This window comes from Scatophagus argus, chromosome 8 (genome assembly GCF_020382885.2).
Source record: "Scatophagus argus isolate fScaArg1 chromosome 8, fScaArg1.pri, whole genome shotgun sequence".
Classification (NCBI taxonomy): Eukaryota; Metazoa; Chordata; class Actinopteri; family Scatophagidae; genus Scatophagus; species Scatophagus argus.
The window spans coordinates 7,484,958-7,506,121 of NC_058500.1; the positions used below are offsets into that span (position 1 = coordinate 7,484,958).

At 46.1% G+C, this 21,164-nt stretch overlaps 1 protein-coding gene across 1 annotated transcript in view; it reads right to left on the bottom strand.

Annotated features, from left to right (window-relative positions):
• Positions 1 to 1,822: 1,822 nt before the first annotated feature.
• The window catches only part of LOC124063010 (nuclear receptor coactivator 3-like), a 54,377-nt gene continuing 35,035 nt past the window's right edge, over positions 1,823 to 21,164 (bottom strand). Inside the window, exons 3-23 of the mRNA XM_046396204.1 lie at positions 18,898 to 19,005; positions 18,335 to 18,495; positions 16,357 to 16,457; positions 16,085 to 16,259; positions 13,939 to 14,121; positions 13,073 to 13,159; positions 12,794 to 12,934; positions 12,322 to 12,469; positions 11,460 to 11,989; positions 10,252 to 11,369; positions 9,998 to 10,130; positions 9,307 to 9,465; positions 8,859 to 9,086; positions 8,226 to 8,331; positions 7,944 to 8,115; positions 7,342 to 7,668; positions 6,782 to 6,880; positions 6,336 to 6,588; positions 5,883 to 6,060; positions 5,529 to 5,733; positions 1,823 to 4,568 (exon numbers count right to left, since the gene is read on the bottom strand). Of these exons, the coding sequence (XP_046252160.1) occupies positions 4,557 to 4,568; positions 5,529 to 5,733; positions 5,883 to 6,060; positions 6,336 to 6,588; positions 6,782 to 6,880; positions 7,342 to 7,668; positions 7,944 to 8,115; positions 8,226 to 8,331; positions 8,859 to 9,086; positions 9,307 to 9,465; positions 9,998 to 10,130; positions 10,252 to 11,369; positions 11,460 to 11,989; positions 12,322 to 12,469; positions 12,794 to 12,934; positions 13,073 to 13,159; positions 13,939 to 14,121; positions 16,085 to 16,259; positions 16,357 to 16,457; positions 18,335 to 18,495; positions 18,898 to 18,986 (4,605 nt within the window). The 5' untranslated portion in view covers positions 18,987 to 19,005 and the 3' untranslated portion in view covers positions 1,823 to 4,556. The remainder of the gene's footprint in view (positions 4,569 to 5,528; positions 5,734 to 5,882; positions 6,061 to 6,335; positions 6,589 to 6,781; positions 6,881 to 7,341; positions 7,669 to 7,943; positions 8,116 to 8,225; positions 8,332 to 8,858; positions 9,087 to 9,306; positions 9,466 to 9,997; positions 10,131 to 10,251; positions 11,370 to 11,459; positions 11,990 to 12,321; positions 12,470 to 12,793; positions 12,935 to 13,072; positions 13,160 to 13,938; positions 14,122 to 16,084; positions 16,260 to 16,356; positions 16,458 to 18,334; positions 18,496 to 18,897; positions 19,006 to 21,164) is intronic.

Sequence of the window (21,164 nt, forward strand, 5' to 3'; positions counted from 1 at the left end):
AAGACTGCACGAATATGATTCACAAATCTTCATGAGACAAATAAATAAAGACAAGATAAATAAAGTGTCTCCGGTGTGGCTGGCTGGATGGGGGTGGTGGATGTCAAACCGCCGAGGAGAGCAGCTGACAGAAAGTCAACAAAAGAGAAACTGAAATCTGGACTCATGTTGGTTACGTTATGGTTTGTGACAGGATCATTACAACAAATTGTTTTTCATTTGATTTGTTTACAGTCTCTCAATCAATTACTACTAGTGCTAGTCCTGAAGACCCTCAGGCAGACTGGTGTAACAAAGGCAACAAAGTAGACAAATTTCATTGACAATTCAACCAGCAGCTGTTGAGAAATTTCAAAACCACAAATATGAACCCTCTGATGGTGCCAGCGGAAATCCCAGGGGATCACAACAGTCAGGAGGATCCATCATCTGGAGACCACGAACGTCAGCACAAAATGTCATGGCAACCGACCATGTAGTTGTTACCCCTGACAGGGCAACGAAGAATAACAAGCAAAAAAAAAAAAACAACAACACATAAAACATAAAATAATCGGCACATTAAAACAAGCGAAACAGAAAATTGCTTCTTGTCTTGGGTTCTGCATTTGTCAGATCATTTCTCCACCTACGAATCTGCAGTTGGAGCGATTGCGTGAGTCAGCCAACAGTAACCTGGCAGCCAATCCTAACCTGACAGGCTGTAATTTTATTAAAAAAAAAGAAAAACAAAACCAAAAAAACCCCATTGATGTCTGAAAAGGAAAAGTCAGTCAGAGGTCTGAGCGGGCTGGCAGAACAGCAGGGCTGGGACAGCGTGTAGGTGTGACATCTTTTCATGGAGCACAAATGGATGAAAGCAGGATGATTAATGACAAAAGCCTTTATGGAGGTGGAGGTGGGACCAGTTGCAGGAAACGAACAGCAGGTAAAAGCCACTGACAACAGCCAGTGTGAGAGGAAGTTGTCATCTTTTTTTTTGAGTTAACTTCACAGGATCTGAAATAAAGACGTATTTCACGCTCCAACCACACGCCTCAAGTCGATTTCACACGTGCGCTGCTAACTCGAACTTATCGCGAGATTACCTGGAGGTGGCTGCACGTGAGAGCACAGATATTCAAATCAGTTGGACCAGTTGGACATTAAAAGGACTTTACCCTACCCTACACACACACACACACACACACAACCCAATTCACACAGACTGACACACTCCACCTGTTGCCCTGCCCTACACACGCACACACACACACACACATCCCAGTTCAGAGACTGACACACTCCAGTACCTGTTGCCCTGCCCTACACACACACACACACACACATCCCAGTTCACAGACTGACACACTCCAGTACCTGTTGCCCTGCCCTACACACGCACACACACACACACATCCCAGTTCACAGACTGACACACTCCAGTACCTGTTGCCCTGCCCTACACACACACACACACACACATCCCAGTTCACACAGACTGACACACTCCAGTACCTGTTGCCCTGCCCTACACACACACACACACACACATCCCAGTTCACAGACTGACACACTCCAGTACCTGTTGCCCTGCCCTACACACGCACACACACACACACACATCCCAGTTCACAGACTGACACACTCCAGTACCTGTTGCCCTGCCCTACACACGCACACACACACACACACATCCCAGTTCACACAGACTGACACACTCCAGTACCTGTTGCTCTTGTTACTGCAGTAAAACACACTTTGCTGCATACTGACAGCTGCAGGATTGTCGAGCCATGTATGCAAACCGATCGATTACATGTGCAGAAAGACAACAGGGACATTGTAATGTTTAAATATAAATTTGTATTTACATAGATATTAACATCAAGAAACAAGGTAAGAAAAAAAAGCAATAGTATTTTACATCCTGTAATAATGACTGTATGTTTCCCCATGTGTTTTCTCTTTTCTTTAGCCCCACCAACGATGCACTTAAATGAGCTTCTTTAAAGCAAAACACTTTTTTTTTTCTTTCTTTTTATATATATTTGTTAGACTAAACTTTCATAACCTTCAATGAGACTGGGGTTAGAAAAAAAAAAAACCCTCCAAGCTTTTATTCTGAGATATGATGACATGAATCATGAAACCTCCTTTCCAGCTTAGAAAATCTCAACATTCTGTTGTGAAATAATCGTTTGCAGCACCACAATTCAACTGGCCATGAGTTGTACAGAAAGGAAGAGACGATCACAAACAAACAAGCAAACAAACAAAAAAAAAGAAAAAAAAAAAGAAAGTCAAACCACCTCAGCAGAGCCAGACTCATGTCTAATCTATGTCATACAGATGGGGATATAATATATGCAATTAAACATATTTAGTTCAATGTATATTATAGGTTATGTGCAACAGTAAAAGCACGCATGAGTACTTGCACAATCTACGTCAGGAACTGTTTCTACGCACTGCAGAATGACAAATAAAATCTTTGGATTGAGCATGTGTTCAAAGGTAGATTTCTCAACAAAAGCTTCACAGAAAACACAATGAAAATAAAGGCAAACTCGAAAGAAAAAAAAAGAAACCACTGTCAAGACATCTGACAGGTAATCAGGGACTCAGACTACTTCTTGTGTCGCTTCCATCAGGATTAAATGTCGGTGAACAAACCTAAAAGGCCCTAGCGGACAGCTAAACGGCGAGACTGATATCGCAAGTCTTGAAGCTGCAAGAATTCAACCCACTGAAATCTCAGGAGTGAAACTTAAAGTCACACATGGAAGCATGAGGTTCAGAAAATATCAACCCCCACATACTGGTAAGACATCCGGGCCTCTAGAAGCCTAACACAATCATGTGTCAACTTTTTTTTTTTTTTTTTTTTTTTTTTTAAATAGGCATATTTTGTGTTTTCTTCTTTTCTTTTTTTTTGTCAGAGGAAAAATAATTTATTAAAAAAAAAATTACACACTAGCACCTCTTTAGCTAAGACTACAACCTCAGAAAATAAGTGTTTTCTGAGAGAGAGAGAGAAAGTGGCAGTATGAAAAGAAAATCTACACGTACTGCTTACAAAAAGGAGGCCCTTCCTTTCCAACCGATGGTTAAAGTATTGAAAATAAAAGCTGACCTATGACGGATTAAGAAAATTACACTTTTAAATATCAAGCCTTACAATCTGTGCAAAACAGTATGTGACCTACAAAAGCATATATATATTTATATATAGTACATTTGAAGCATATTTACAATTCATATTCACAGACAAAAGAAAAAAACAAAAACCTCCAAACAAGACATCATGTCTAATACTGCAGTGCCGTCACTTTGAGCAAATGATTCTTGAGCTTTGTCCTCAGAGGAAAACCAGGAGGAAGGATTATTGCTGGAAATCTGCACGCCTACACTGAAATCTAACGTACGCCTTCTCTTACAGTGTGAGCTCATATAGACATAATCTTACGACTGGCAATCAATTTCATTTCTGCGCTTGCAGTAACACTGAAAATTGGCGCGAGGTAACGAAAATATTTGTAACATCTGGATTTAAAAATTACCTCTGGGGTGACGGAATGACCACATCATGTATTTTTGTATAAATATAAGTGGAGTTTTGAACATTAATAGAAGTCGTTTATTTTAAAGAACGATTTTAAAATGACTTACAAATGTCTCCTGTAGTAATAAATCAGTTTACTGGCAGACGAGAGGGTTGGATAAAATCTGTGCTTACTGCCTTTCTACTGGTTCCCACTTTAGAGCAAAGATCATCAAGGTTACGCCTTTCCAATCAACAGCACCATCACTCGGAGAAAAGTCGGAGAACACACACAAAAATAAACAGTAAATGTCTGCTGCTATTCATTAATTCTCGGGTAAAGGCCTCTATATTGCCACAATCCTTTTGATGTTGGCCTTTCCTTAAAGTGCGATCAGCCAACGACTAATTCAGTCATACTTTTAGCCCAGCGGCGTCCTGGAGGACAAAACAATGTGCTACTGCTGAATGACATTCATCTGAGTGTCACAATCTGATGGCTCATCATCTGGAACCGTGTTTCGCAAACGCGGAGATCCTGCAGGAGCAGCGGAGAGGCGGCGGATAAAAATCCCACGCAGTTCAGAAACAAGAGGGGAATCCCACTTTTTCAAACCGAACACAGTCGACGATGGAGGGCACGACTTAACACATTCGTCCACGTTCGAGTCTGTGATCTACTCGAGTGTCTGTCCACTTGGACTGTTTGGTCCGACAGAGAGAGTCTGATATCAAAACCACAGTCTATGAGAGGAATCACAGAGCTGTCTGTCTTGTGTTTATGAGTGTAAATGTGTCACAGTGTTTCTGATCCGATCCTGTTTTCAGGTGTGTATGTGACAGTCTCCAGGTGGCCAGACTGCTGTTACTGGCACTGAGTCCAAAGGAAGCTCACTCCCCCGTCTGGTGGGAGTGCAGCATTACACACACACACGCACGCACACACACACACGCACACACACGCACACACACACTCCAGTGCTGCAGCCGTGTCTCTGAATGGACAGTCAGACGAATGCTTCTGTCACGATGCTCAGCAGTATTTCTAGATTGAGGGAAGGAAAGGAGAAAAAAAAATGAGGAAGAAAAGTCCACATTAGCTAAAAGAATTTATCAAATTACCTTAAAACAACATGACATGCCCGTATGTACACTGAAATGGTTATTGGTCGCTGTAATTGTCCCTCTTGTCCATGTTGGACAAAAATAATTACAATTTAAGCGATGAGAAATAAATCTTCAGTCCTCATTCTGTGCAGAAATTAATTTAAAGGCTCACTTGGAGTTAACATGAAACTTTGTCAGTGTGAGTTCGACAAATAAATGGGTTTACAAATGGATGTCGGGTCAGCTGTGTTTCCACAGACAGCAGTCAGGTTTCCATCCAAATGTAGCCTGAAACTTTAACAGATTTTCTAGAAAATTGGCAAAGCAAAAAGCCAACTAAAGTCTGGCTCCATCCACCGCCACCATACAAATATGAGGAATTGGTCTATTGAGATAAACAGCTGGTGATGTTCATTCTATGGTCAGGAGGCATTCGACCCCATTTATGTTTGCTTCAGAAATTAATCTGAGAAATGTTGCAGTTTGCACATCACTCCATGCTGATCAGATGTTTTAGTCTCTTCAGCGGAGAACAACTTTCAGTCACACACTTCATGTGTCATGATTGCCACATTTTGCTCGTCACAGACTTCCTTTTTTTTGTGACATTTCAAGATGTTCTTTTGAAATTCTGGCAAAATAGTGGTGGATGAAACATGTTCTGCGTTTCCTTGCTGATGTGCATTAAAGGTGTAGTAACACAAAATGGACTAAGACTATAAATTTGTGCGATATCCTCTCGATTTAACAAACCTAAGACTCAATTCTTTGCACCTGCTGTGGAAAGGAGGAACAGATATGGCAATCTATGTGTACACATTAGCATGTTCGTATTGTTTTAAAACAAGCTTTTAAAAAATACCAGTTTATCCTTCAAGCATTCACCCTCTGCACCTACCTGATCAGGCCCCATAGGCATGCGTCCCATCACCATTGGGTTCATACCCATCTGCCCTCCCATCTGGCCCATGTGACCTCCTCCCCCGCTGGCTGCCATGCCCCCGTTCATCATCATGCCCCCATACTGGGCTGGATTCCCCTGCTGCCCAAACTGCTGCTGCCCCGGTGGTCCCTGTTGCCCAAACTGCTGCTGAGGGTACGAACTGATGAAAGACAACAAAAGGAAGGAAGGAAGGAAGAAGTTTCAACAATATGCATCCAAGAAAAGAGAAGCTGAGGCCAAACTTTCTCCCTGATGGCACCTGACAGTATAGCACTGTCGTACCTGTGGTCAGTGTGTTTGATTTCATACCTGTTGCGTCCCATGCCTCCCTGTGACCAGCCTTTCATTTCTGCGCTCTGGTACATGGGGCCTCCCTGCGGGTGCTGCTGCATCATGGGGTTCTGAGGTCCCAGGCGACCGGGCATCATGGCATTAGGAGGACTGCTGCCTGACGGGCCGAATGAGGGGTCTCCCTGCTGGCCCATCCCTGTGGAGAGAAATCATCCAGCCTCAGACTTGATTACATTACATAGTAATAAATGACAGTGATGACTGTCCTGTTGCTGTTGGGAGTGTGTTCTGATACTTAGTACGCAGAGACGAGGAAGAAACATGAACAACCTCTCATAAATTTTGTTTTTTGTCACAAAAGTCTGCCAATCTTCTCTTTCACAACACATGCAGCACCAGAACCCTGCAGTCCACAGACTCACCAGCAGGGAGCAGCAGTAATCTGCTGGGCACCCGCCTCAGGAGACTCACCATAGTTCCCACCGTAGCCAAACTGCTGGGGGCCCGGCTGACCCATGTTTGGGCCTCCCATAGGGGTGTCCATGCCACCTGGAGCCGTGACGTTTGGAGGGGGACTGAAGCCTCCTGCAGCAGCAGCAGCTGCCGCCGCTGCCTGCTGCTGCTGTTGATGCTGCATCAGCATCATCATGCGCTGCCTCCTCATCTGCATGGTGACCATCTCCCTGCTGCGCTGAGCCATCATCTGAGCGTTGAGGAAGCCAGGCTGCACAAAATAAACACAATCAGAAATTTTAATATATTTGGTATTTATGTTAGAAAACATACCGCCTGTACTGTTAAAATGGTCTCCTGGACAAAATCTGTAATGGTATTTGAAGCTAAGAAATCAAATAATTGTAAAAGTTGTATCATTTGAAAGCTGTGTCAAATATATCTTTGAAGTTTTTGTCATCTACCTGTCCTCCCATTCCAGGCTGCATGTTGGGCCTCATGCCAGGGTTGCCTCCTGGGTTCTCCATCTTCATAGCCATGCCCTGTCGTGTCTGATTTATGAACTAAAAAAGAACAACAACATTCAACATGAAGATGATGGTGCAAATGTTACTCTGACCTTTCAGTGCTGTATATTTATAGACAAAATATACATAAATATCAACGTAGGTAGGGCACCATCTTGGCAGTTAGAAAAAAGTAGTAGTATTTTTCTAACGACAAAATATACGCGTCAGACATCAACAGCAGGTAGAACATGTGTTTCCGAGTTCACAATAATCTATTTGTTAACTTCCAGCTGTTGTAACCCTGGTTGGTTCAATTTCTCCCAATTGTGAGAAGGTCCTCCACTGATATTAATATTCATATTGGCATTTATTAGTACACCTAAATTTGTTTATCCCCTGTGCACACTACACACTGACACATTTAGATCAGAATTAGTACAGTTTTGGGACAACTGAGATGCAAGCTGATTGTTTGCATGTAACCTGACGACACAATGCGCTTCCTGTATTCATACCTGCTGTCCCTGCAGCCTCTGTTGCAGTTGGAGCCTCATGGGCTTGTTGACAGTCATCATCCTGGGTCTCATCATGTTGGCACGCGGGTGTCCCATGCCGCCCATTCCACCCATACCAGGGAAGCTGCCACCTTGACCCATATGGGAGAGCATGGGCCCAAACCCTCCCTGCTGAGCCTGCCCCTGTAAGGGGTTCCCTCCAAAGCCAGACTGCATAGACATGGTGGGAGATCCTGGATAGCCCTGTCCATAGAGAGGTTTCTGGTCCAACACCATAGATGGGTCCTGCCCTGGAAAAGTCTCCATTTGCTGCTCAGCTCCCTGAGTCTGGAGCAGAAGGGACAAGAGAACAAAAAGAGAAGTTTGTCAAACTTCTCTGTCTAACTGATTCATTTCCAGTTGGTTGACTTTGTAATTGTCTTTTTCTGAGCAGCACAGACACATCCCTCTGGGCTCATCTATCTCTCTTCCATAAAAGAACAGTCTTAACACTGTGAGTCATGACTGAAATATCTAATGCGAAGATGAATGTAAGGCCCATTTACAAGCCATGATACGCAGACTGATATTTCTCCTTTTCCTTTTCGTTTTTGAAGAAATACCTGACTGACAAGGTCTGGGATGCCCAAGGCTCGGTCTATCTCTTCCAGAGCGATGCCGTCCGTGTTATTCAGCAGAGAGTCCAGCTGGTCCAGAAGCGCCCGCTCATCACTCTGACCTTCACTGGTGGTGGGAGGTACCAGGAGATCATCTAAGGTGTTGCCAAACTGGCGTCTGCAAGGCACAAACACACAGAGACACTATGAGCTTCACTATAAACTGCCTCCTGAACTCACTGCAGCTAATCAGAAATTAATGCAGATAGTAAGAAATGTTTCACTGACCTGTTACCCTCCATGCCCATTATAGTGTCTGACCAGGAGGGGGACTGGTTGGGCTGGCCCTGCTGGCTGAAAGGGCTCATACCCATACCCATATCAGCAGAGCCTCCTAAAGCACAAAGAGAATACAAATACAGAGTGGGCAGTGAGAAGCTACAGGTTATACATGTAAGATGTAAGGGACAAGAATGTACATGTCTGTTTGGATGTTTTAGTTGACATATATGAAATTATCCAAGATGCTAAAATATTTCAGGACATCTTTGAGTATTCACCACAGAATGGAAAAAAGGGATTTGGGCCACTGTGTGTGCAGTTAGCAAAGGACAGTCGGTTCACTACTTTGGTACAAACTGAAACATTTCAATAACTGTTAGATAGGCTGCCATGAAATTTAGTGCATTCACGTCCTCCCTAACTTTGGGGGGGGGGGGGGGCACCAAATGTTGGCATGGCAACAAACAGCATAACTGCTAAATATCAGCAGCGTTAACAGTTTACCAAGTTAGTACTGTCACAGTCAGCATGTTAGCATGCTTGACTTTGGCATGTGCCTCAGAGTATATTGTCACACAAGCATGTTTAAGGTACTTTTTACGACACCATCAACACTTGGCATGAGGATGACAAACATACCCATTTCCATGAGCTGTTGCTGCAGCATAGACCTGGTGCCTGGTACGCTGTTGGCGCGGCTGACCATAGGTCCAGACATCATGCCCTTGTTATTGTACTCCATGCCTGGGCGCATCATAGAAGGATGCGCTGCTGAGCCCACAGGGCTGGCGCTGGAGCGGGGCATGCCCCAGTCCCCTGACCCCCCCATGGGAGACCTCTGGGGAACCATGCCCCTATTCATTGGTCCTGGAAACACATAAAACACCAAATGTGCATGTGTTAGTATCATAAAAGTGTTAATGGCGGGCACTTTGGCCCATTCTCAGCCCTCAACATTTCCCAACTTAAATCTGTGTTTTTAAACAGTTTTCTGGTAACAGGATATGACAAATTCAAATACAGTCAAAGAGTCTAAGGCAGACAGAAGTGCGAGAAAATGTGCAGAAGCTATTACTTGAACACACACCCATGTTTCCCGGGTAGCCATCTGGACCGCCCATCATGTTCTCCTGCTTGATGAGCATGGGGCGTCTACCTCCCCCTCCAGGCACACCTGGAGGCTTTCCATCCATGGACATGGCCCTCTGGAAGGACCCCTGAGGCCCTGGACCTATTCCTGGGCTCCCTGTATACAAAAAGTATAAACACATTGGTCACACACTTCTCTGTCTTCCTAACATGGAGAATAATGTCTGTGTTGGGAAAAAAATAATATCTCAGTGCCCTCTAGCATTTTTATATTCTACAGATATATTTTCATATTATAGAATGAGGCAATAAAAATGCATATATTTTTTAATCATTTTATGTATGTATTATGTATTTGTTATTATTTATTTCATACTGCTATGATGTAGAGAGTCAATTACAGACAGCTTTTATTATTAAGTACTAATAAAATTTCATCAAAGGAAACAAGTGAGTATTAAAAGCATGGCTAGAGAGAGAGGGTGAGAAAATAGTGAGTGTTTGTATTTGCACCATGAAGACCAGAAATTAAGGTACAGACATAAAACAAGATGCAGAAAGGCAGCACATGATGATTCCAGATGTCGTTTCACCACCACTTTACATTAATATCATCACTTGTGATGTCATAAAGCCCACCTTGCTTGTAACTGTCACTTCGTATAGCCTTTGGGCCTTGAACCACTTACCCCGCAGACTGTCGTCAAGGCAACCTTGGGGTTTGTTTCCTGTGTCGTTAGCTCCTCCACCTCCAGCCTGATCCGGGTAAAAGTCAGAGCTTGAACCCCTCAATTCCCCAAGGATAGACTCCAGATTGTGTAACTGAACAATAAATATGGATCAAATTAGGCATTACATAAATGTCTACAAAAATTCACATTTATCCAGATCACAGCTAAAGACTAGACCCAACAGCAAGGGCACTTTCCAGAAGCAATCTTACATCGTCAGGTGGCTCTGATTTGATTTTGCTCTCAGGATGTTCTGGTGCAGGGCCAGGTCCAGATCCAGGGCCAGCACGTGCAGGGCCACCAACAGCCCCTGGGGCTCCCTTCCCATCTAGCTCTTCGAGTTTAGGCTTGACATCTGCTGGCTCTTTGGAATCGTCCTTGTTGAGGAGGTAGTGGAGGAGGGCATGAGTCTTCTCCTTCTTGGGACTATGCTGCTCCTGTTTGGGTTCTGTCATCCCAGATCCGGTCCCGGCCCCTGATCCTCCTGTCCCAGCCTCTCCGCCCTCCTGGCTCCCCAGTGACACCTTTCCAGTAGCTTCGGCTGTGATCTTAGCTACTTCATCTGGGGTGTTGCCATTTTGAAGAAGCTTGTGGAGGATCTTGTGCTTTTCTTGCAGTGAGCCGGTATAGTGGGCTGACGACAGTGCTGTTGACACTCCTCCTGGCCCAGATGCCTGGCCTGGATTGGCACTGGCTGAAGAAGAGGAGGAGACCCCAGTAGATGAGGGGCTAGTCATGCCTCCAGTGGGGTCCTTTGTGTCTGAGCCTGCAGGAGTGCTGTTACTGGTTGGTGGGGGTGGTACAGGAGGCCCTGTTGGCCCACTGCCACCTATTCCCAGCTCCTCAGTTGGGGAAGTCAGTAACTGCAGCAACTTCTTATGCCCCTTACTGTCTGGCATCCTCCGAGGGGGTTCAGAGCTCACCCCTCCCACCTCATTGGTTCCCTCTCCAGGCTCCTTAGCTGCGGTAGTTGCCTGGCTGTCTGGTCGATCTCCAGCATTCTCAGTCTGAGGATGCTGATGATGGTGGTGATGGTGCATGGGGTGGTGATGGTCGCTAGGCCCAGGTCCTAAGCCTCCCGCTGGGCTTTTGGAGCCATCTTGCCCTGGTTTGGACTGCTGACTCGGCTGAGAAGAAGAGGAAGAGGAGTGGACGCTGGGGGAGCTGTCTGGTTTAAGGGCTGGTGAGGGGGACGTTAGGGTTGAAGGCAGGGAGCTCCCTACTCCTTCACTGATTGCTTGAAGGGCATTTAGGGAGCTGCTGGAGAAGGTGGTGGTGCTCCCTCCATTTCCACCACCGCTGACAATGCCACTCATAGGAGAGTGGATGCCTGGAAAGGAAAACAGAACGCAAATTACTACAATAACAAAAACGTAATTCAATTAACAAACAAGAGACGCTAAACTACTGAATGACTTACCTCCAGGTGAGAACTGGTTGGCACCCATCTTTGGGCTCCCTCTGTTACGGGGCGACATCAAGAGTCCCTGCTGGGGGCCTCCCATTCTGGGGCTTCCTGTTGGGCTGTTCATGCCACTCAGCCCAAAGCCACCACTGCTCTGAAACGGGGGCTGCTGTGGGTGCTGCTGCATGCCTTGGCCTGGGTGATTCATGGGGCCTATCTGATTCATCTGATTCATGTGCCCCACCTGATTCATCTGCCCCATCTGATTCATCTGCATCATGCGGTTGCCCATGCCTCCACCTCCACTTCCTCCTCCACCGTTCCCCCCATACATAGAGCTGCTTCCCATCGGGCCCATATGACCCATGTGGCCCTGCTCGTTCATGCCAAAGCCCCTGCTCATGCTGCCCATGCTCCCCATCGCCATCCCTCCACCGGTGTTCATATTCATTTGGGCATTCGGGTTAGGGCCTCCCATGCCCTGTTGTCTCATAGCATTCGGCATCATGCTGCCACCCTGAGCTGAGCGGTAACCGTTTGGTTCTCTGTGTGGAAGAAGAAGGAAAACAAGAAGAAGGTGTGAAAAGAATGCAAAAAACCTTGAAAACACTGTATCCCCCACACCGACTACACTCAGACTATGGACACTCAGTACGAATGCAACTGAAATACCAATTCCAGCATGGAGCCTTCTCACTGTTCACACAATGTCAGTATATAAAAGTTAATATAAAAGCTATTTCAGCTGCTACTTTCGCTACTTTCGCCTTGGCTGCCTCGCGTAGCTATGCTGTAAGTGCTTTTAGTCAATACAGTAAATGACACATCCTTTGCTGGGTCTGTATGGACTGTTGTGCATGTATTTTCAGCTCCTGACCTCTGCAGTAGGTGAGTGGAGATGAAGCCTTGTGGCTCGTTGCTCATGGGGTGACGGTAGAGTTTGCTCTTGGTCTGGGCTGTGACTGGAGTGCCGTCGGACAGGGAGAAGCGGTATAAGGGAGTCTCAGCATGACCCTGGAGAAAGGCTGCATAGATGGATAAAATGACAAATTAACACCATGAAACACATCTGAAAACAAAGGTCATCAATCACTGTCTGTGTGAAAAACAACTCTGTGATTATAGTGAGGATCAATGTCGGAGCACTCAAGACATTTGTATTCATGGCATCAATATTGATACACTAATGCATGAATGGAAGCCTGATAAAAACAGGGAGCTAAAACAAATTAAAAACAATTAATTTCAGTCAGACAATATGCTGTTCTTGGCTGAAAATGAATTCACCACGTCTGAAGTTTGAGGTACTTCAGCAGTTGATTCCAGGTGTGTGTTAGTGGGTGACCCACCCTCATGGTAGTGGCGTTTGTGCGACCAGGGCTGCCCGTCACTGTGTTGAAGGAACATCTGAATGCAACGCCTCAGTAAATCTTCCCAGCCTGGACGCATTGATGCTCGCAGAGAGTTCTGGTCGATCTGGATCAGCTTACCTGCCGGGGAGGACAGAAGAAGGACGAGGCAGAAAAGAGGGACGAGTCACACATTTTCATGGATAAAAAATTAACGTCATGGTCTGCTGAGGCTTCTTTGTTTGTTCGGTGAGCATTTAGGGATTCGTGGCCACTCACCTGAGAGCTCATGCCGCGTATTGAAACTCTCCGTCCTCTCCATGGCTGTCACTCGACGGGCCACACAGATCATACATGACTGAAGGTCTACGGGTGAAAGAAAAGGAGCTTCAGTAACGTTTCATGATTTTTTAAAATGAGTTTTCCTGAAAAATGCTTCTAATGCTCCGTCCTCTGGTTTGCACTCAGGACTTTCAAAAACAGTGACAAGTGTGCTTAACCAAGTTCTATAATCAAATCTTCATGGTTTGAATAAATTAATTCTTTTTGCATTTGAAAAGCCTCTTCTAGTACTTCTGTCTAGGTGCAATTTTCTTATATCTAGTCTAAATTTTTTACCTCCATGCATTAAAATTTTCCTTTATACAGAAGGGAACATAGTGCACACATAGCAGCATATATCCAAAAAATGTTTCAGTTAATAGATAGTGAGGAGAAAAATGGAAAAGAAAACAATAGCTTCAGATGAAGCTTCAGGTGAAGTCCCCTTCAGCTAGCTATGTGTATGGATGTATAAAACACTGAAATTACTTTTGTTACAACTACTCCAGAGCCCGTGCATAGAAGTTTTCACATCACACTTGTGTTGCACATTTGTTGCAAACCAGTCATGACGTTACAAAATCCTCCCTTCTGGAAACTTATATGAAAAGAGCCTTCCAGTGTCTGCACATACACAATCTCATACAACAGTAAAAAAAACAAAACAAAACACAATGATAAGCAAAATGTGTGTGTGTGTGTGTGTGTGTATGTGGGGGTGTTTTAAATACTACCTATGAATGCAGATGACTGTAATATTTCAACACAGTAAAAGCCCATTGTACACCCTTATCATGAACTCAGCTGTGACCGTGCCAGCATACCTTCCCCTTCCTCGATCATGGCCTTGGGTTGGGTAAGAGCAAAACACTGCATGGTCTCGTAGCGTGGCCCTCCTGGCCCCTCCTCCATGGGGCCGTGGCCATGACCAAACTTGACCAGCATCCGGCAAGTGAAGGTGTGACTCTTCTGTCGGGCCGCCTCGCCTCCCCACGACACTCCATTTACTAAAAGGAAAAGAAACAAAAATAAATCTATACTCCGGAGTAAGACGGAATGAACATGTGACGCCTGGGACTGAAACCCATACGTGGCTATGAATGGATATCCTGTAATCAAATAGCACAACAGCTCACACCCTTTCCTGCTGCGGATTCACACACACACACACGCAGCACAAACAAACAAACCACACTGCAACGTGTATTTTCCCTCTTAAACTAAGAAGCAGAAGCCTCTCCTGTTGTTCGGATGCCTGGCTAAATGGACCATGGGATTAATGTAGCTAAGGTGTCGATTTCCAATATCTCTCCCTCTCAGTCTGCTCTGCAGCGGGCAGAGGCCAGGGACACTCAGCCATCTATCCTCATTTAGACCCTGACTCCTCATCAAGGCACGCGCACACACACACACACACACTCATTTAGACAGGGTCACCTTCACAGGGGAAGAAGGGAGAGGAAGGGGAGGCAAACTTCAGAGAGACATACAGCTGTACTGCAAGGTTTGTGTGAAGTCTTATCGGGGGCCTTGAGTTGGCTGGAGGTTTTCGTCTGGCAGGTACAGGGAGGATACAAGAAAGGCCCCAGGAGAACGAGACATCTTTGGGATAGGGAAGGACTAAATGATAGCGAGAGGTGAGAGGTGATTTAACAAGGCCTTGGCTTTCTTTCCTCAACAGAGAAAACGCAGCACAGTCACCGGAGCCGACATCTCCCCTCAAATACAATTAACCAACACCGAGGCAAGACGGAGGGGTCAAACAACACACTGGCCAACAACAAAAGCTCACTTCATGTTTTTTGCATTGAGTGCATGCCTGCTTTTGTTACTGTATGTGTGTCTTGGGTCTTTGTATATGCGAGTGTGTGTGTTTAACTGTAGCTGGTGTGGTCAGTGGTCATCCCACAGGAATGTGCTGTGAGAGCGTATTTCATTCATGGGTCCAAAACATAATGAAGGGGCAGAGCAGCAGAGCGAGACACAATGAGGGGTGGGAGAGCAGAGAGAAGCCGGTTTAGAAACAGGCAACCACAATATTCGTCTTAGTAGGCAGCCATATTAAGTATGAATGAGGCCGAGAAGGAGTGAGCTGAGAGAGGCACAAGGGACGCTCAGAGGAAGAGCAGATAAAGATGAGTTTTCAGAGATAAAAAGAGTGAATGAATACAAGAGGGGAAAGGGAGGAATAAGTGGGAGAACGCGTCAATGACAAGTCGGAGCTGCCAAAGCTTAGGAACATTACTGTGGAGTTAATCGAGTAGCAGGTTCAGTCGAGCACATATATCCATAATTAATCAGCTTTATAAATAGTGCTCTGTGCACACACTCACGGGCTTTCACACACACACACACACACACACACACACACACACACACACACACACACAGGCAGCACCTTCAAAAAAATTAAATCAAATTACTGACAGATAAGCATGTAAATGTATACAGGCATACATGTGCACATGCAAACACACACAGTGAATTAAGCAGAGGGAAGTGTGGAGGTGCATTATTTAGCAGTAAGTAGTTTCCAGATGGCTGCCATGGGATCTGAATAGAGCTCAGGCCTGTTTTACAGTGTCTGGACCACTGAGTGTGACTGACAGCTGCGCTACGCTCTGCCTGCTTAGCACTGAGTGGGTGGGTGCTCCTCAGCACGTGTGCTTTGTCAGGTGTGTATGTGTGTGTGTGTGTGTGTTTTTGAAAAGCTCTCATGGACTCGAGCAGTCTTCCCAGGAGCTCCTCATTATAACGAGAGAAAAAGTTAAGGAAGGAGGAGCATGAATAAATAACTGTGTGAGTTTACGCTGATGTGTGTGCAGAGTTGGTGTAACCTCTCAGAGTTTGTTTTATACCTCGGCCCTGTAGAACGTGTCAAGCAGGGTTTACTTCTGAGCAGATGTGCAGCTTCCCTGTGTGTTTATGTTTGTGTGTGTGTGTGTGTGTATGAGTGTGTGTGTGTCTCACTGTTGGTCTTGGGCAGGTTCTTGTGGAACTCCTCCCTGTCGTCCTCATGGAGAATATTGTACACGCTGGTGTTTATGAGCTCCTCCTGTTTGTACTGCAGGTACTGCGTCACGTTGTCCGACACAAACACGATGCTTCCCTCCCGGTTCACCACAAACAGGAAGCCGTCCAGAGCCTGTGAGCACAGCGACAGGATGTCAGCAGCGGCCTGCTGGCTGATCAAACCTTGGATAAATATCGTGTGATTGACCGAGGTGGAGTCCTGGACTCACCTGCAGCAGGAGCGGCCCCAGGTGGTCCTTGTCGATTACTCCCTGACCTGTTGAGGACACGTCTGACTTCTGAACGTCGTCGTCGTTGGATGATGCTTTTCCTGTCAGAGAGGAGAAAGAGGCAAAAGACATTACAAAAAAACATCACACACAGCAATTTCAAGCCCAGCTGCCTACAAAGAGGCAAAAAAAGAGCAAAGGAGAAACACAAGGTGAGAGCAACGATACCTGAAACTGGATGAAACAGCCAGTCATTCACTACTCTAGCTGCACCAGCAGGGGGCAGCGTTTCTCAAGCTTCACTTTTTTTCCTTTCTTGCTTTTTTTTTCTTTTTTTCTTTTTTTTTAATGTAAAACTACAGGTGAGGAGGGAGACGGACGGAGCCAGGTTTCTCTGAGGAGCCCGTCAGGAGGAGTAGAGGGCTGGGTGCATGTGGAGCAGGTAGCAGCCGTCCTCATGCTTTATATTCAGTGTCAGACTCTGAGGGACTGTCTGGTAGGCTGGGGCTGAGAGAGAGAGAGCGCGGGAGAGAGCTAGAGAGGCTCAGGAAGCTGTAATGGTGCAGGGGTAGGAGCTGAGGCACCTGAATTAATGGAGGGGCTGAGTCTGAGAGAGGGAAAGAAACACAGACACATAAAGAGAAAGAGAGAGACAGGAAGGACTGGAGCTGAACCAGAGGGACGTGGATGGAGACGACGCTGGCAGAAAGCGGCAGGCGTTTAGGTTGTTGTATTAATGCAAGGCTTGGTGTGAGAAAGAGACGAGAGCTGCTTGGCTACGGGAATCATTCTATCTGATTAGCTCCCGAGGGGCACAGATACCCACACAAAGAAATAATAAAAAACAAAGCAGCCACTGCTGCCTACAGCCGGGCACTGTGAAGTTAGGTAGAGAAGGACTGAGAGAAAGGGGAAAGTGAAACAGGCAGAGGCTCCACTACATCCGTTCACTCAATATCTTAAGATGCTGGGAGCAAATCTGAAGATGCTGCAACTCACTGTGCTGCAATACAGATTGGAGGGGGGGGGGGGGGCAGAAGTGGAGGAAGATGCAAGAGCAGAGCACATTAAATTCAAGTGAGATGAGAAACAGGAGTGACTGACAGAGAAAAGAGCAAAAATGAAAGCTGGTGGAAAGAGCAAGTGAAAGTGAGAAGAGGAGAGAAGGAACAGGTAGAAAGCGAGATCTAAATGCCTGTGTCATTTCTGTCTTCACTTCCTGTAACTATGGCAACGTGTCAGCAGCCAGTCAGGGCCAGCTGTAGCCTCTTCCCCTTCCTGTCGAGGTGGCAGACGCTGACTGAGCCAAGCAGAGGAATAAGAGCAAAATTCACCAACAGCTCTGCACCCTGATCTTCAGGAATTCACCTTCAAAGTAAAAAAAAATTATACCGACACTGAATGTAAGAGTTAAAACATGTTCACTCTGCACCGACGGTGCATCTGCAATTGTTTGTGGAAGTGGCCGCTGCATAATGGAGACAGAACTGTGACAATAGCAGCTGTAACAGAACTAATAATTTGGCTGTTCAGTAGAATGGATGGGCATGTGATTACCTGCAAACGTCCAATTAAGCAGCCCCTGGCGAGGCCAGCACACAGCTGTGCGTGCCCGTAATACGCATTCACACACACACACACACACACATAGAAATGACAGGTTCACAAAGCATTGCCAATGTTTCCTCCCAAACATAAACAGTTGAGGCTGTGAAATTTGTGGGAGATGAATGACTGATTCGTCCTTGCACCTGGGCTCTGAGGAGGCACAAGTGTGAGTGTGTGTGTGTGTGTGTGTATGCACTAACCCCCAGCTGTCTCTTCCCTACCTCACTCTCTCTCTCTCTCTCTCTATCCTAAACACCTTTCCAAGTGTTTCCTACACACACGTCTCAACAGTCCATCCTGACTTGCGGTGCTACTGTCCAACTCCAGCCCTCCGTAGCGTTTGGGATTTCACACAACTGCGTCCACTCACCCTGCTCTTTGATCTGGCGGATCTGGCGCACCGTCTCTTTGAGGATGGCACATTTGTCTGGTTTCACGTTGAAGCTGTCGATGTCACTGAGGTTGGCAGAGATCAGCTCCGCTAGCTCCTCTATGTATTTGCTCTCCTGCTCCCGCCGCTTCCTCTCACACCTGCAGAGGGCAATGTGCAAGAATGAAATGAATTCATTCTACTACTCCACTTTTCTCACATGGTCGGTGCAGTTTATATATTTTTGACAATGCATGGAAAGTAATTTGTTTTAGTGCAAAAAGTTTTTTTTATTTTTTTTTACATTTTTGAGAGCTGCACCTTAACACCCTTTGCTGATAAAAGCCAGACTTCATTCTTACACCCACACACACACACTTTTAAATCATGAAATTCCACCTATGGAGCGTTTTTCCACCTAAACTATCTACAGAATCTTATATTTTTCCACATATTTTGGTTCTTACTCATCTCAGCACACATGGCCCAGGCTAGCGAACCCACTGACCCAGTAGCCCAGTTTCCTGCATTTCCCCTCCCTTGTGCCGATCGGCCACACTCACCCCAGACCAGGCGTGTCGCAAGTGGAGAGCTTGCGTTTGCGGTTTTCTGAGCTCAGAGGCTCCATGGAGTTCTCCCCCAGTCCGCTCATCGTGTACACATATCAGCACCTGAGGGGAAGGAGGTCACACACAGGTGTAAATAAGGTGTTAATAAAGGCAGAGAAGGGATTATACAGTCCCTATTATTTGGCACTTATTATACAGGTAATTGTGAAGCGAAGAAGACATGGGAATCATCCTTTTGAACCCACCAAAAATAACCAATACTGAGGCAGGCAGGTTGTAAAGTGGATACAGTGCGAAACAGTACACAGCAGGGTTAAATATGCTTACAGAATGCAAATCGTATTCTCTGGCAGATATGACGAACATAAACATGTCTCGTCTGCCTCCTTCTCCTCCTCTTCCTCCTCCTCTTCAGAAAAAGAGAGCAAACATGTGAGGCTGTGTTTGTGTGTGGGCTTGTACATTTCTGAGTTCATCAGCTCATATGGTGCATGCACGCACACACACACACACACACACACACACACACACACACACAGGATTAGCAGTGTCTCTGATGATAAGCCACGCTGCACAACTAACCCCTGTCAGACAGCAGTCTGTCTCCCATAATGCATCATATTTCGTCTCCAGGAAGTGAGCTGATAAAGGTTGTGGGGAAGAGAGGCAGATGGGCCGAAAAGGAGGAGGAAGAGGGAAGAGAATAAAGGGTAGGAACTGAAGAAATAAAAGAGGGAGGGAGAAGCCTGTGCTGTGAAGTGGGCTCTGATTGGTCACTTTCTTTGCCACAGTGACAGCAGCTGACACTGGGGAAAGGTAGGAGGGAGGGGAGGAAAGAGACCATGGAGGAGGGGAGGGAACAAGGGAAAGTAAATGAAGGGGAGAGAGAGAGAGAGAGAGCGAGAGACAGAGCACAAACATAGTGGGAGACAGAGGATGTACAGTGATAATGTAGAGGAAGAGAGAAAAGAGAAAAAGAGAAAAAGTACAGAGGGGGAAACAGAGCAAAAAGAGGCAGCGGCAGTGGGAGGGAGTGAGCTGAGAGAAAAAGAGATAAAGGCACGTCAAAGAAAGACAGGAGGGAAGGGGCACAGGTGAGAGGGGAGGAAAGGAGGAGGATTTAGAGGAGGAGATGTAACATTCAGGCTGTCTGATGTGTGTTTTTAATGCATGTGTGGAGCATGAAGTGGGCTGAAAAGCCTCCAGTACCCCTCTTAACCTTCACAGCCAGAGCAGCTTTTTCATTCCATTGATTACATGGTTATCCTCTGACCAGAGTACTGCCTCTCCTGCATAGCAAATCAGGCCAACGGCAGGGGAGAGATGGCGGCCTGTTATTTAATCACCGAACACCATCATCTTGGGCTCGTTCTTGGGGGATCAGAGCAGTCCGCAAAAACGTCTGATTGCGTTCGGGTTTTCTTTTGGTTCTTGGATTGAGAATGTTCCCTTCTTCAGATGTGTGGGCTCTTGGCTCGTGACAAGATCATATCTGACTGAGCTGAGACAAGCAGTGAATGCACCTTCTTACTGAGACAGAATCAAATCGAGCGCTGCTTTCACACGTCTTCATGACCAGGTGAAACACAAGTGTATTCCCTTGCAAGACAACAATAAAAAATACTCATAAATCCTCCTCTAAAAGCAGGAGTTGCTCTGAAGATGTGCCGATTCTCTTGCTAAATTCATCCCGCTTTGAGTTTCTTTAAAATTTCTCTTTTAAGCTCTCCCTTGAGAGCCTCCCATCTGACTGTCTGTCTGTCTCGTCTTTGTCTGCTTGCCTACCTGCGTCTCCTCTTACCTATCCGCCTGTCTACCTGCCTCCCTGTCTTCTGCTCATCGTTAGACAAAAACCCCGCTTGCTGTTGCCTGATGAAACCTACCACGAGGGAGAAGAGGAGCACAGAAGGCAAAAAGCATAGAGGGGGAGGTACAAAGTCGAAGGGTTCAGAACTCAAAGAGCCAAAGCAAAGTGCTGAAGTGTTGAGTGAAAATCCGTCTTTGCTCCTCCGCCGATCAAGTCCGCCCGCCTGCTTGCCAGCCTATTGATGGAGTTCTCAAAGGGGAAGTTGCTCTAATTGCGGAGTGAATGAGGCGGCCCGAGAGAATGGTTGATTAGGAGGCTGCTGAATGCCCCAGGGAAATGGGTCACCTCCAGCCTGGCGCAGGCCGCCTGCTTTTCCAGTGCAGGGAGAAAGTCAATTACACGCCACAGGCAGTGGGGCCTGGTGGCAGAGAGGCAGCGGGGCTGTGGTGGGCAC